The sequence below is a fragment of the Erythrolamprus reginae genome, chromosome 2, assembly GCF_031021105.1.
Source record: "Erythrolamprus reginae isolate rEryReg1 chromosome 2, rEryReg1.hap1, whole genome shotgun sequence".
In the NCBI taxonomy this organism is placed as follows: domain Eukaryota; kingdom Metazoa; phylum Chordata; class Lepidosauria; order Squamata; family Dipsadidae; genus Erythrolamprus; species Erythrolamprus reginae.
In genome coordinates, this window is record NC_091951.1 from 297,768,250 (window position 1) to 297,784,742 (window position 16,493).

Sequence of the window (16,493 nt, forward strand, 5' to 3'; positions counted from 1 at the left end):
GGTTTAAAATACTATAATTAGCAAGGGCTAATTTGCATTGTCTGCCTGGTATTACAGTATTTGCCACTTTGATTAATTTTGAAACACAATTTAGGATATAAGTGAATATTACTACAAGACATGCAATGCCAGCAAACTTAATTATGGATTATTTTGCTAAACATCAGCGCCAACAAGGTTTATGTTAGATTAAATAAATGTTCTAAATTTTAAATATTCTGACTTTACATCATACAAACAACCTTTTCAAGATTTAGTCTGTTTGTCAGAACCATTCTCTCTAAAATTAATTTCCTTTTATTTCTCCAGCATGCTGATCATATTCACTTTTGTTGAATTCAAGAAAATAAAATTATATATACTGGTAGCTTATACCTTTGAACTAACAACTGTAAATCTTTAAGCATACTAGTTGATATTTTTACCATTTAACAGTGACCCAGATTTTTTTCCATAATGAGCTCTCCTAAATCTTTTATTTTCAATTTTTAAAAGGTGACATCTTATCTCAAACGGTTAGCATTTCAACCTCCAATTTTGTTTCCAGCTATCATCCTTTCAAATCCTTCCATTCTTATATATTCTCTATTTAAATTAAAAAGATATGGGAACAATATACATCCTTGTCTATTTTTTATTCTGAAGCACTCTTTTTCTCCCTTTCAGTTCTCATAGTAATTCCTTGCCCATTATAAAGGCTCCTCAGTGGAATAATCAGATATTGTAGTATACCCATTAACTTTAATATATTCCACTTATAACATGATTGACATGTTTAAATGCCTTGCTGTAGTTAATAACTTATTAGCAATTATCCATCTTACTCTTGCTATCTGATCATGTGTTCCTCTTCTTCAAACTTTCTGGGAATTTGACATTTTTCTTTATCTTCTTTGCTCAAATCTTTTTGTAAGATATTAAATTGCAACCTTGGCTTGAGTTCAAATTATAGGCCAAGACATTTGGAAGGTTTTCCAAATATAAAAGGCAAAGTAAGACAATATGGTTTTCAGAAGAATACAAGATAGTATCAGGACTGTGGAAGAGCAGTGTGGCTCTGTCTAAGTTGTAGTCCCATAATTTTCAAGATATAAAAGTACCATTATTTGGCACTTTGAATACTTTCCAACCTTATTTGATTCCAAAAACAATATTGAGAAAGATAATAAGGACTGAAGGCCTGTCAGAGTGTTTGGTTGTTATGACATGGATATTTCCTTTTGGATCCAATACAAAACATATAGAGCACCAACAATAAAACTTCCCCAGTTACGTTTGTCTGATGTTTTACATTATCTTCTATGCACATTTCATTTATACATTTAGTTTGTTTTCTATACATAAATTACCTTATAATTCACAGGATATTTTATTAATTCCTGTATTTTATTTTTAAACTTTTTTCAGTTATTAAAGCTATTAAAGTTTTCAGGCTAGCTATAATTAGTAGGATATCCATTTATGTAATATTTTAGAAATGACTTCGCATAGGTAACTTTTATGTGTTTTGGAGTACTTTTAAATAAAACATTTGTGACTACAGGTAATTATATTTGTTTTTAACATACTTCCAATTCATGCATATTTTTGTGCATCTATATAGATAATTTTATTAAGATTTTTAAACAAGGATATTAAAAGCTAACACAAACTAATAAAAAGTAAAGAAAAAAGAAACAAAAAAAGCAAAAGATACAGGAGAAAGAAAAAATAAAGAAAAGAAGGAAAAATACAAAAGACTTTAATTGAATGGATTATTTGGAGCTTGTTGATACATGGAGATATAAAAGGATGGTTCAAAAGAATATACTGTACAGTACCTTTTTTCTGAAAGACAAATATTTTTGAAGAATAGACATGATTTGGATTTCTAAGACTGGCTATTTGGCAATATTTATAAAGCAAAGATATTAATAAATACCTTTTCAGTTTTTTTATATTGATGTCCAAGCAAAAAAATTGCCCACAATTCAATTTCGCTATAACCCCCATCCATTTCCCCCCCTTATATGCGTGGGGCAAATCACCAATGTGCATTATACATAGTAATATGTCATACTAATCATTATTATAGAATACTGGCTTATAGAACTACATTAGTACTACTTTTTGTTTTATTTGGTCAATTTTTGAACAAGGTATTTGTTCATCTTACAAGCTGATATGATCTCATAGTGCAGTGATGGCGAACCTTTTTTTCTTTAGCTGCCAAAATAGTGTGGGTGTATGCTATCGTGCATACGCGAGTGCCCACACCCATAATTCAATGTCAGGAGAGGGTTAAAACAGCTCCCCCCACCCCCTGGAGGCCCTCTGTAGGCCTGAAATGGCCTGTTTCCCAACTTTTGGTGGGCCTAGTAGGCTTGTATTTTGTCCTTCCCAGGCTCCAAAGGCTTTCCTGGAGCCGTGTGAGGGTAAAAATTCCCTCCCCATCCCCCCTGGAGGCTCTCTGGAAGCCAAAAATGCCCTCCCAGAGCCTCTGTGTGAACCAAAAATCAGCTGGCCAGCATACACGTGCATGTTGGAGCTGAGCTAGGGCAACGGCTTGTGTCCCAGCAGATATGGCTCTGTGTGCCGCCTGTGGCACCCGTGCCATAGGCTCGCCATCATTGTCATAGTGTAATGGTTAAAATTATATTCACATATTTACTGTTTTCTTGGACTTGTTATTTCAGACCCTTTTTCTATCAGTTTTGCCTTTCACCAACTCATTTCTCTCCCCCCACCCTCTCTCTTTACTTTCTCTGCAAGCTAATTATAATTCAAGAGTTGCTACAATCAGAATAGGGCTCCTCATTTCCAGCCTTCAAATCTGTGTGTGTGTGTGTGTGTGTGTGTGTGCTGCTTATTTTTGGAACTGAAATGTAAAATATCTGCTTGAGGAAGACTCTTCTTGAAATACTTGGAAATGATGTAAATGTACCACATAAAATACAAATAGTCCAAAATAAGAATTCAATCAAATTTCATTAAAATGTTATTTCCCATATATTTAAATTGGTGGCAACTTTTGGAGGCTGCACAGGGTTATTAGGAGCACTAGAGCCTTGGGCATCAGGTTATATATTCCTAAGGGTAAGTAATATGAGTTTTGCCTTAGCCCAGCATTTCTCAAATTTTCTACAATCAGCAATTACTAATTAAATTGTGAGAAAATGTAGGGATTTCCTAATTAACTAACCACTTTTTTGTATGCCATGTTTAAATATGTGGAAATTCACTTTTTTGATAAATAAGGTGATTTTAAATGTATTCATGTATGCCTTTCCTTTGCCTTCATTTTTAAAGACCTCTTAAAATTAAAATGTGCATTTTAAAATTTAATCCAAATGCTTTTCTTTTCCATTAGATTTATTCTATGCATCTTTTTCCATTTAATGTATGGGGAAAAGCTTAATGCTAATATTCATGTTGATGCTTATGTAATCAGCTGTATGCTCCAAAATGCATTTTAAACCCACGGATACATTTGCACAATCTAGTAACATTAACTTCTAACTCTAATCAGCCCAGCTAACTGGTATCAGAGAACTGACAGCATAAGACTTGGTGTTGCATGTTTTTGATGCATCTAGCAGTGCTAAGAGTGGATGGGGCAACTTTATTAGGGATGTTTGTGAGTAAAGAGGTAAAAAAACTACTTTCTTTCCCCCCCACACACCTGCCCAAAGATATATGGCTCTGGGAAACACCAACCAAAGATTGAGGGGTATATACATGCTTGCAGCAATAGGAAGCCAATAAAAACAGGGCAGATTCTAATTCCTAATTTTACTCCAGGGCATTACTTACAAATTATACCATATAGATTTCCATTAGCTAAAGGCAGGAAATATCATCTTAAACTGGAACATGAAAAAATGAGGTTAGTTTCATGGTGGGTTAGGGTTAACAAATTCATCCATTTGTGTCTTCCTGAAACACGAGCTATTTCTCTGCCCAATTAGATGGTCATGTAAAAATATCTGAAATGGGATCAGATCAGATTAGTAGCTGAATGAAACAACTCTTGAGAGTATCAGGACTATAAGGTTCACTGACAAACCATTTCTACATATGTCAAGAAAACTCTGATTGTAAACGCAAATTACTGAATCAAAGAAGGCTTCAGTTTTATTATAAATTTGATCAATAGCATGCAACTGCAGAGAAATGGATGCAAGATATTTTGTATCTTCTTTTTATGCCTCCTTCTAATTCTACATACTGTATCTGAACTAAACAAAAACTATATTTGCCATTCCCTTACTTATGTAGATGTTATGAAAACAAAGTAAATACACTAGCAGAGAAATATTATGGTATTGTTGCAATACCATCTTATGTTTCATTGCTTTATTTATAGCTTAGTTATAGACTAAAATTGTTTTGCATGTAGGTCTGCAGTATAATATTTGTATGTCTAATAAAACAAATATCATATTGCAAGCATTAATGTTAAACAATGTTGACTAGAGAACTTCCTCAATGTCTAAATAATTTGACCTACTACAAGGCAATTTATGGTATACTGTACTGTATATTCCTTAGTAACATTAGGGTGATACTTGTTTTTCCATGAAACGTGAATTGATCAGTTTTCTAATTGCCATTATTTTATACTAGAAGAAAAATGCCTTTCAACCTTCTATGTACAGTATTTTATATTTTCAAAGCCACAGAGTCTATTTCAGATGTCCTAGTTACAGGCAGAAAATTAATCTGTATAAAGTGATTCTTCCTGACTATGCATTCTTACTGCAAGCTAAATTAGGTGTTAAGGGAAGGACATTTTCTTTTAAGACACTTCACCACTGACACGTAAAGCTGCCTGATTTTGAAATTAAGACTTATACTGTATGATCACTGACATATTGAAAGAAAAATCACCATGCAATAGTTTATCTATATGAAAACATATGCATGTGTACCGGACACTTTAAAAAGACACTTGGATGAAATTACCTTGCCATTAGAAAAAAAAATCACAAGTTATGCGGAATTGGACTTGTTTTATTTTTGCAATATTTGGGACTTAAAATAATAGGATTGTTTAGGCTGATAGTTGCATAACATTATATGTATTCTGCACTTTAACCAGGATGTGGAAATTATCAAGATGTTAAACATTTGGGGCATGAGGAGTGCAGGCTGGCCAAAATATTCAAGAATAATTTACCCCTGATTTGTAGCAGTGGATTTCAGCGATGTGTTATAAAGATTTGTTTCTGCTGATCTGACATGAGGGCATCAGAAAAACTTCTGCCTGAACCCAGGGAAAATTTGCTGCTGGACAATGAGAACTCTATTGATCAAGGTGGCCTTGACCAAGGTGGGGAAAGAACGCAGGGCTCCCCAAATACCTGAAGAATAACACATATAGAGTACACTCTTTCTTTCTTTCTTTCTTTCTTTCTTTCTTTCGTTCGTTCGTCCAATGCACAATAATACACAACGAAGGCTATAGAGATTATACTCGAGTAAAATATATTAGAGAACAAATAGAAGTGAAAATTTAGGAAGAGAATATATTAATTAGAGAATAGAAGGATATTATGAGAGTAATAGAAGAATAGAAGAATATTAGATACGATATAGGAGATATAGGAGAGACAATAGGACAGGTATAGTAATAGAAACATATCAATGAAACAATAGAATAAGATATATAGGAATAGAAGAAAGGTATAGGAGATATAGGAGAGCAATAGGACAGGGGACCGAAGGCACTCCCAGAGATCTGGACACGGAATAGTGATTTTTTTTAAAAAAAATCTATATTTATAAGAAGGCGGACTGATTAGATACCAAGGCAAAGTTCCTAATGCGGAACTTGAGTGGAAGCAGTTAACTTATTTATTTATTTGTTTGTTTTGTCAAGTACGCATTGGTAATATACAAAGATATAATAATATTTATATACATGATACATGATACTAAAAGAGAAACATTAGGACAGGGGGCGAAAGCCACTCTGGTGCACTTATGCACGCCCCTTACTGACCTCTTAGGAATCGGGAGAGGTCAACAGTCTAAGGGTAAAGTTAGGCAGATGGCGGGATTTTCACTGCAGGACAACGGGCTTTCTTTTAAAAGCTGCATTCCCGCGTTTCGCAGGGACTGGCCAAAATAGCCCCTTTCGCTTCTGCGAGTCTAGCTGAGATGACACCAAGCCGCCCATCCTCGCTAGGAGTCCCGGGGAGGCGGGGAGGGGGAAGTGAGGAGAGAATTCCACGCTCTGCCAAGAGGAGAGGACGGGGACGCAGCCATGCGCCGCTCCGAATAGGCGGAGTCGCAGATGCGGCGGAGGGCACGGGAAAGGCGGTGGGGACAGACATCCGCAACACACAACGCTCCCGCCCCCGCCCCCCTAGCCAAACAGGGAGCCGGGCTGTTCCATCCAATCTCTGTCTTACGTTCTACCTCGATTGGCCTCTCGCCGGCTAGGTGAGTGCCGGGATTGGTCGGTGTTGCGCAAGCCGCGGCCGTGATTGGCTCGGGCAGCTTTCAGTCCCCAGACCGTCTATGTGTATGTGCGCGAGAGTGTGTGTGCTTTGCTACTGCCGCTGGTGGTGCCCTCTCGGCCTTTGGCTTGAGAAGCGGGTAAGTGGCCGTGGCCGGAGTTTGCGGGGGGGGGGGGGGGGGGGCGAGAGAGACGGGCCGGAGATGCTTGTGTCCCTGTGCAGAGTGGGAAGAAAAAGGCGGAGGCGCGTCGGGGGGCGCGGGTTGGTCCTCCTCCTCTTTCTCTACCTACCTGTCTCGACGTTGCGGCCTGTTGTTAGAGGAGGGGAAGCAGGCCGCGCCTTCCGGGCCGGTTCTCTCCACTGTCGCCGCAGCCCGAGAGAGGGTTCGGATTGAGGCCCTGAGTTATTTTGAGGCCTCGGGATCGCTTGAGAGCTGAGGGGAGGAAGCGGGCGCCGGGAAGGCGCGGTGACAGGGTTGCGCGATATGGGCATCCTATTCTGGCAGGCGGGGGGGGGGGATGAAGGGTCGGGGGGTTGTGTGTGTGTGTGTGGTTGGGAAGCTTGCGGACCTGAAAGGCTGAATCCTGAACTCGCTTCTGAAAAGAGCCCTTTAATTCGGATCAGTGGGAAGAAGATGGAGAGAATGCCATGGGGATGAGGTTCACTTGACAGCTTCGCCAGACCTGGACTATTTCCAGGCTGCTGGGTTGGGAAAATTGGAGATGTTGATTGGTCACTTTAGGTCAGAACCAACCAAATGGCTCCCTTCCGCATTGAAGTGTTAGCTTATAGTACACCAGAACCTAGGTAGGCAGGGGGAAATTTGTTTTAAGTGACCTGGAGGGAGGCATAAATCATTGTTTTCTCTTTTTCATTTGACACATTAATTGGGACAGTTCCCCCCCCCCCCCCACATCAGAATGTTTTCTCTAATTTGATCCGAGATCAGTCTTATCAAGAGATGGCTAAAACGTTTGGGTATATAGAAAAAAAGACTGGCCCCATCACATCAGTTTTGTGCATATAAAATCCTGCTTAGTCAAACAATTCTGAATCACCCCCCCCCCCTCTTTGATTGATTGATTTGATTTGATTTGTATGCCACCCCTCTCCGAAGGCTTTACATCTTAAGCCTGTATATGTAGGATAGATATTTCATATACATCTTGGCTTATATCATGTATGCATTTATAAATCTCTACATCAGTGGTTCCCAACCTTTTTTTTTTTGGCCATGCCCCACCTAAGCACCTATCTGTCTGTCTGTCTGTCTCTGTCTCTCTCTTTCTCTCTCTCTCCTATGTATCATCTATCTCTATCTATCTGTCTGTCTGTCTGTCTATCCACAATATAAAGCAATGCATATAAACAAATCTAATTAATTAAAAACTACAAACTAAAAATCCAGTATAATAAAATCCATCAGCCAATTCAATCACAGTCATACATCACAATTAGTAGTCGGAGGGTCTTGATCTAATTGCTCCATGCCTGGCGACATAACTGAATCTTGAGACTGTTACGGAAGGTAAGGAGGGTGGGGGCAGTGTGAATCTCTGGAGGGAGCTGATTCCAGAGGGCCGGGGCCGCCACAGAGAAGGCTCTTCCCCTAGGCCTACCCAGATGACATTGTCTGGTCAACAGGACCTGGAGAAGGCCAACTCTGGGACCTAACCAGACGCTGAAATTCATGTGGCAGAAGGCGGCCCCATAAGTAAACTGTAAGCATCTCTAAAATCCTGAGGCCTTTCCCCCCCATGACATATAATTCTTATTATTCAAAAAATGAACTACTCATGCAGAGGATTCGATGTACATTCTGGCCATTAATTAGGTTAACAAGGTTCCAATTGCCCCCCTGTGGAGCGTGGGCTCCATGTTGGGAACCAGGGCTCTACACGTTTGAGCAGAATGTACATCGAATTATTCTATTTTCCTAGTCTATATTTCTTCCTAGTATATATTTTAGCTCTTCACAAATAAAAACTAGCCATTAACGAGTATTTCATAGAATATCAGAGCATTTGTTCTAAGTTTTTCTAAATGTTTCATTTTCACTATCAAGCTGTGTGAACCAATATATTATCAGAAAATGTTATGTTCTTTTATAGAAATGCTTCTATGTGGCAAGTGATGACATGTCATCCACGAATCAGCATTGGGGATGTTTAATGCTAGGCATTCTCCCAGAAAAGTGAAAGTGACATTCTTTTTTCCCCTTTAGCTGAAAATAAGAAAGCGTACTGAACTTAAATTTATTTATTTATTTATTTATTAATCAGATTTGTATGCCGCCCCTCTCCGCAGACTCGGGGCGGCTCACAGCAATCGCCATACAATGTAAACAAATCCAATATTTAAATTAATTTTAAAACACCACAAGTTAAAACCAATCATACACACTAGCATACCATACATAAATTTTATAAGCCTAGGGGGGAAGGAACATGTCAATTCCCCCATGCCTGACGACAGAGGTGGGTTTTAAGGAGCTTACGAAAGGCTAGGAGGGTGGGGGCAACTCTGATATCTGGGGGGAGTTGATTCCAAAGGGTCGGGGCCGCCACAGAGAAGGCTCTTCCCCTGGGTCCCGCCAAACGACATTGTTTAGTTGACAGGACCCGGAGAAGGCCAACTCTGTGGGACCTAACTGGTCGCTGGGATTCGTGCGGCAGAAGGCGGTCCCGGAGATATTCTGGTCCGGTGCCATGAAGGGCTTTATAGGTCATAACCAACACTTTGAATTTAAATTCAAATTTAAAATCAATTTAAATATATGGGTAAAGTTTTAATGTATTGATTAAAATAAAAATGAGAAAGCTTGTTTGTATTTATACATTCATTTGGTTTTGATTAATTGGATTACCTTATAAAAGTTGTACATTTTAAATAAATTAAATGGAAAGTGGGTGCTGTGCTTAATCAGGTGCTGCTTTTATTACTTTTAAAAATGTCTAAATTGAAGATGCATATGTTGATTTATAATGTGGCAGAGTTTATCCCTACATTTAATACACTCAGGGGGAGTGAGGGCTCAAAGGTTTTAGACATTGAGCTTGTCAGTTGAAAAGTTGACAGTCCAGGTTTGAAACCCAAGGACTGCATGACAGGGTGAGCTCCCATTATTGCCCCAGCTCCTGACCACCTAGTATCTTGAAAAGCGTAAAATGAAAATAGATAAATAGGTACCACCACTTAAGTGGAAACATAATAGCATTCAGTGCACCTCCATGTATACTGGACACATGGTCATAGAAATGTCTTTGGCCAATGCTGGGTCCCTTAGCTAAAAATTGGAGTGAGTACTACCCCTTATATTGAGCACTTTCCCCTAGAGATGGAAATGACTGGATAGAAGAAACCTTTACATTTACCTTTTTAATGCACACACATTAAATGTTTTGATAGTAAAAAGTGCTATATAATAGCCAGTTGATATGTAGTAGGTTTTATTGAGATAAATTATTGTTACATTCTAAGATCTATGCTTAGAGCCTTGATGAAGAACCTGTGGCACACAGAGCTATATTGGAGGGTATGGGAGGCGTTGCTATAGGTCATCTCCAGCGAACATGCACGCACTGACCAGCTGATTTTTAGCCTTGGGGAAGGGTGTTTTCGCTCTCTGGAGGCTTCCCTGAACCTTCCAGAGTATGATAAACGGCCCAACGGGCAAACTGGAAGTTCAGAAAAATAGATTTCCGGTTTGTCCATTGGGCCATTTTTTGCATCCTGGAGGTTTTAGGGAAGGCTAGAGCAGTGCGGGGGGGAGTTGTGTGCATGCATAGGGCATGGGGTTTTGTGCATGTGCTGGGTGAGCGCATAGGTGTAGGTATGCACGTGTGTGTTAGCGTGCACACACACCCTTTTAGCCAAAAAAGGTTCACCATCACAGATTTAACAGTGGTATAGCTATTCTTCTTTTGCTACAGTCCTCCCAATTCTAATATGTTCATATGTGGGTAAAAGTACATAGTGCTATTTTGTGCTTACACAGCTTTAGTAAACAATATATCTATTTTTGCTTGGTAATGATTGCGAATAGTTTTTGGAAATTTAACTATACAGTATTTGAAATACACGCTGATCCCAAGTCATGACTGGCTTGATATTTATAATATACAGAAAATATGCAAAAGAAATAATTATATAATTATTGCATCAGGAATAACTTCATATATTGCATGAAATCCATGTTGAAACATAGGTGTGTAAATGATTATGCTGACACTCTAAAACTGAGGGGTTAGCGAAAGAGGAACTCATGAAAAAATTTAATGTGAAAGGTTGGAGAGTGGCTATAGATCTGTATTGGACCTAATAACATGTACCGTATTTTTCAGAGTGTAAAAGAGGCTAAAAATTTGGGTGCATCTTATACTCTGAATGCAGCATTTTTTCCCCAAAGCTTTTTCCCCCAGCCCTAACTAGTTGCTAACAATCTTCCCAGCTCTTATCTTGCAGGCTCTTTCATTGTTTCTTTCTGTGAAGAATATTTTCCAAGCCCTAAATCTTCGCAGGTTTCTTTTCATTGCTCTACTTGCTCTGAATATTTTTTCTAGCCATAACCAGGTGCTAACAATGTTCCCAGCTCTTACCAGCTTGTAAGCTCTTTCATTGTTACTCTTTCCGAATAAGGTGCGTCTGAAAAATACGGTAACCTGAATCAATTAAATATTCAATATGAAATATGCATAATAAGTAATGATAAATATCAGGATAAGATATTAGGTACTTCTTATGTACTTTCTGTGGTGATTTAAAGTTAAGATGCACGTGTGGGTTTTGTATAATATTTTTTATAAAAATGAAGTTGCTTGGAGGCAGAACAATGTAATAGAAATAGTTGATGTAATAGAAAATGTAATAGAAATGACTGATGCTGTAGTTATAAGAGCATTTCACTTTTCAACTGGCAACAATGAAATACTGTATACAGTATTTCAGTATCAATGCTCCAGTAGTTTTAAGCTCTGTAAAATAAGGTATAAAAATTTCTTACAATTGGTTATTGATATAAAGAAAATATTATCTTAAAAGAGAGTGTGAACAGATAAGTTGAGTGGTTTTCTTTAAAGAAATGCCTCAGAAAGAATAGAGTAGAATAGAATGGAATGGAATAGAATAGAATAGAATAGAATTCTTTATTGGCCAAGTATGATTTGACACAGAAAGAATTTGTCTTTGGGATGTGTGCTCTCAGTGTACATAAAAGAAAATATATATTTGTCAAGAATCATGAGGTACAACACTTAATGATTGTCACAGGGCTCAAATAAGCAACCAGGAAACAATATTAATAAAGATCTTAAGGATGCAAGCAACAAGTTACAGTCATACCGTCATAAGTAGTAAATGGATGATAGGAATTATGAAAAAAAACTAGTAGTAATAGTAGTGCAGACTTAGTAAATATTTTGACAGTGTTGAGGGAATTATTTGTTTAGCAGAGTGATGATGTTCGGGGGGGAAACTGTTCTTGTGTATACAGTGATCCCCCGCTCGTTGCGAGGGTTCCGTTCCAGGACCCCCCGCAACGAGCGGGTTTTCGCGAAGTAGCGCTGCGGAAGTAAAAACACCATCTGCGCATGTGCAGATGGTGTTTTAAACTTCTGCAGCGCTAGCGAGGAGCCGAAGATTGGGGGGCGGCGCGGCTGTTTTAAAACGTCGCCGCCGACATGGGGGGCTCGCTAGCACCCCCCGAACCCCCAACCTGGATTTGGGGGGGTGCTAGCAAGCCCCCCATGTCGGCGGGGATGTTTTAAAACACCCGTGCGGCTTTCCAATGAGTCCCGAAGACAAACGCGGAAGTTTGCCGTTTGTCTTCGGGACTCATTGGAAAGCTCCGATCGTTTTAAAACAGTTGCGCCGTTCTCCGCTGACTCCTGGCGAACTTCCCCGCTTTAGGAGTCAGCGGAGAACGGCGCGCCTGCTTGGCTTCGCTGCCTGCAGCGGATCAAGCCCGGCTCCTCTCGGCCCAGCATCCCAGGCCAAGCGGCTGCCTTCCGTCACTGAGCCTGGCTGGCCCGGAAGATCGTAGCGCGCGTTGGCTGCAGCGGCGGCGACATTGCTGCCGGCTTGGCTTCGCTCGCCGCTGCAGCCAACGCGCGCTACGATCTTCCGGGCCAGCCAGGCTCAGTCACGGAAGGCAGCTGCTTGGCCCGGGATGCTGGGCCGAAAGGAGCCGGGCTTGAAGATCGCAGCGCGCGTTGGCTGCGGTGGCGAGGGCTTGCGATGGAGGGTGGAGGAAGCAGCCATGGGAGGGCGAGCTGCCTCAGGGAGGAGGATCGGGCGGGACCAGGTGGGGGCTGGAATTTCTCCGCTGGGAAGAAGCGGCCAGGGCGAAGGGCGGGCGAGCGGCGAAGGGCGGGCGAGCGGGTGCTGGGGAGGGCTTCTCGCCCTCCCGCCAGCAAGAGGGGGAGCGAACGGCGTGGGCAGGCGAAGGGCGGGCGAGCGGCAGCGAGGAGTTTGCGGTGGCGGTGGGGAAACTCCTCGCTGATGCCAGCAAGAGGGGGAAGACCCAGGGAAGCCGCCCAGCAGCTGATCTCCCGGTTGCCATCTACGCATGCGTGCCCATAGAAAAAAAGGGCACGCATGCGTAGATGGTATTTTGACTTCCGGGTTGAAAAATCGCAAATTACCCTGTTCGCAATGGTCGGGGACGCAATAACCGGGGGATCACTGTAGTTGTTTTGGTGTGCAGTGCTCTGTAGCAATGTTTTGGGAGTAGGAGTTGAAACAGTTTATGTACAGGATGCGAGGGGTCAGTAAATATTTTCACAGCCCTCTCTTGACTCGTGCAGTATACAGGTCCTCAATGGAAGGCAGGTTGGCAGCAATTGTTTTTTCTGCAGTTCTGATTATCCTCTGAAGTCTGTGTCGGTCTTGTTGGGTTGCGGAACCAAACCAGACAGTTATAGAGGTGCAGATGACAGACTCAATGATTCTTCTGTAGAACTGTATCAGCAGTTCCTTGGGCAGTTTGAGCTTCCTGAGTTGGCGCAGAAAGAACATTCTTTGTTGTGCTTTTTGATGATGTTTTTGATGTTAGGTGACCATTTTAGATCTTGAGATATGATAGAGCCTAGAAATTTGAAGGTCTCTACTGTTGATACTGTGTTGTCTAGTATTTACTAGTATTCTAAAGTAAAGTTATAAAAGATTTACAGAAAAAAATATGGAAAAAAAGAAAATAATCATTTATATGCCTTTGACATTTCAAGTACATTTTTCAACTCTTCCAGGCTGCAGAACCTGTTAATTACATTTTTTTAATATAAAGGCAGTGTGATGATTATAGAAAATTGGCTATAAACTGAAAAAATAAATGGTTATTATGCATTTGGTTTATTGAAAGGATTTATTAAAAACTACCTTTTTAAGCAAATCCCATGCTGTTGTTACGCGAAGATGTCACAATGTCATCATTTGTAATTTCCTGCCAACTTCACAATTGACTTTGATTTTAGGCAACAAGTAAAGGTTGCAGCCATGTAATTGCAAGGATGCTGCAACAGCCAGAACTTTTGAGGAGCAAATATAAATACCACTTATTCAATACTGTCACAATTTCAAACAATCACTGATTATTATAGTGGGAAGAATGGTTTTGTAGATGTTGGGCTAGAATCATTTTTCTCATCTCTTTTAAGACTGATTATATTTTACTATCAAAAGGAGGAAGGGGCAGCGAGGTAAGTTAGAACCCACTCTGTCTTATCCGGAAAGCCTGCACTTTCCCAGGTCCAGAAGGCCACCCCCCCTGCCACCGCCTACAGCTCCCCTTTCACTTACCCCCATTAAACCCCCTGCTGGGTTAGCATCTCCTGAAGCTGCATTGCAGCAGCTGGTCCATGTGCTCTGTTTGGAAAAAAACAGCAAAGGGGAGAAATAGCCACTTTTCTCCACACTAAGTTTAGTGCAAAAGCAGCAAGCAGCCATGAAGGCAGCCAGAGGAATATGGGGAGTTACTCCCTAGCCAGTGTCTTGAGGAGGAGCATCTCCCCATATGCCTCTTGCTGCCCCCATGGCTGCTTGCTGCTTTTGAACTTAAACATAGCTCGGAGAAAAGTTTCCCAACAAGGGAGGGAAAGCAAGTAAAGGGGAGAAACAATTTTGGTCCTCTTACAATTCTCAGTATAAGAAGTAATAAGAAATAATCAACTTTTTTTGCTTGACTAAAGTATGATTAATCTTATTTTCCTAATTTTAAAAATACAAATTATGCTTAATATGAATACCTAAATAGCTTGAAGTAATATCTAATGGCAAATTTCATGTGCTCTGAAACATGATTGATTAAGATGTAATTAATCTTATTTCCTAATTTTAAAAATACAAATTATACTTAATATGAATACCTAGATAGCTTGAAGGTTAATATTAATACTTAATATTAATACTTAATATTCCTGTGCAGTATTCATTTGATCGTTTATATTGAGCATACATATTCCATTGTCATCACAAAAAAGTTGATTTACTATTATTATTAAGTAATTTTATATGATCACACATATAAGTAACATAATTTAATTTATCATTTATCTTATAGAACAGTCTACTTTGTTAAATATTCAGTTTACAACCCAAATCATTGCATTGTTTAGAATGGATTTATTAATCTATGGGCAATAACTCCATACATTTTTTAAATCAAACAAATTGAATTTCATATCGTTCTATCATCATTAGGAATGTTCTGATGAAATACTTATCATTCTGACTCCCCATATGATCAGTATCATTTTTAGATTTCTGTAGAAGACAATAACCTTATAAAAAGCAATGGACAACTTGATTACAATGTACCATTTCTTTTAGCCACTTTTTAAAAAAAATAAAACTACTTTTAAACTTGGTTTAAAAAGTGCTAATTAAAATCATGTGATTGGCATCATACAGGTTTCATGGACAAATAAAATGATAGATCAGATGGACAGACAGATGGCAGAAAATGACATACAGTACTGGGAAAATATGGCTCAAACTGAAGTACTTTCTTACAGGACCCTGTTGAATTGTAGGTATTCTGAAATAATTAGACTGATGAAAATATACATGGAACCCAGGAACAAATTTCTACATATAATGGACAGTTCAGATGTTGCAGAGAAAATGATCATGACTTTACATAGATTTTGTCTTGAGAGGACTTTTTCTTCCTTTATTCTTTTGCTATCTTTGCTTAATGTTAAATCAAACTTCAGAAAACCTCTTCAGCTGCAGCATAAGGACAATTTTATTCAGAGACGCAGGATTAGGAGTAATCATAGAACTCCAGATTTGGCATTGTGATGTGAATCAAGATGTGGAAAAGATAATGGCTGCAAATTAAGTATGAGCATGAAACATGTGCCTTGATAAGCCTTGGGCATTTGAACTGTTCAATTTATCTAAACCTATAAAATCAGTTTATACATGTACATCATATATTGTTAACTAATTGGACAGCTAGGATCTAGGTCAGTGATGGCAAACCTTTTTTTCCTTGGGTGCTGAAAGAATGTGGATGCACTCTGTCATGCATGTGTGTGTGCCCACACCCATAGTTCAATGCCTGGGGAGGGCGAAAACAGCTCCTGCCCTCTGGAGGCTGGAAATGGCCTGTTTCTCAACTTCTGGTGGGCCCAGTAGGCTCGTGTTTTGCCCTCCCTAGGCTCCAAATGCTTCCCTGGAGCTGGGGGAGGATAAAAATGCCCTTCCCCACCCCCCGGAAGCTCTCCGGAAGCCAAAAACGCCCTCCCAGAGCCTCTGTGCGAGCAAGTAATCAGCTGGCTGGCATGTACTATATGTTGGAGCTGAACAAGGGCAACAACTCACTTGCCAGCAGGTATGGCTCTGTGTGCCACCTGTGGCACCTGTGCCATAGATTCGCCATCACTGATCTAGGTGTTGTTACTCAAAGTATATTTTTGTTTCCGTTTGTAATTTCATATTCCACTACTTTAATTGTAATGCAAAGTGGATTGTGTGGACAGAAATCAAAGCAGATTAAGCAAATATTGGCAACGTTTTATTTCATGTTTACGTTATGTTGGCAAGGTTTAT

General features: G+C 39.8%; 1 protein-coding gene across 2 annotated transcripts in view; it reads left to right on the forward strand.

Annotated features, from left to right (window-relative positions):
- The first annotated feature begins 6,176 nt into the window (after window positions 1-6,176).
- Window positions 6,177-16,493, forward strand: part of PJA2 (praja ring finger ubiquitin ligase 2) — a 72,426-nt gene continuing 62,109 nt past the window's right edge. The window contains exons 1-2 of one of the 2 annotated variants that reach the window (XM_070742946.1): window positions 6,502-6,582; window positions 15,348-15,465. In XM_070742946.1, the coding sequence (XP_070599047.1) occupies window positions 6,505-6,582; window positions 15,348-15,465 (196 nt within the window). In that variant the 5' untranslated portion in view covers window positions 6,502-6,504. Of the gene's footprint in view, window positions 6,583-15,347; window positions 15,466-16,493 lie in introns of both variants that reach the window. The other variant, XM_070742947.1, reaches the window with a different exon arrangement.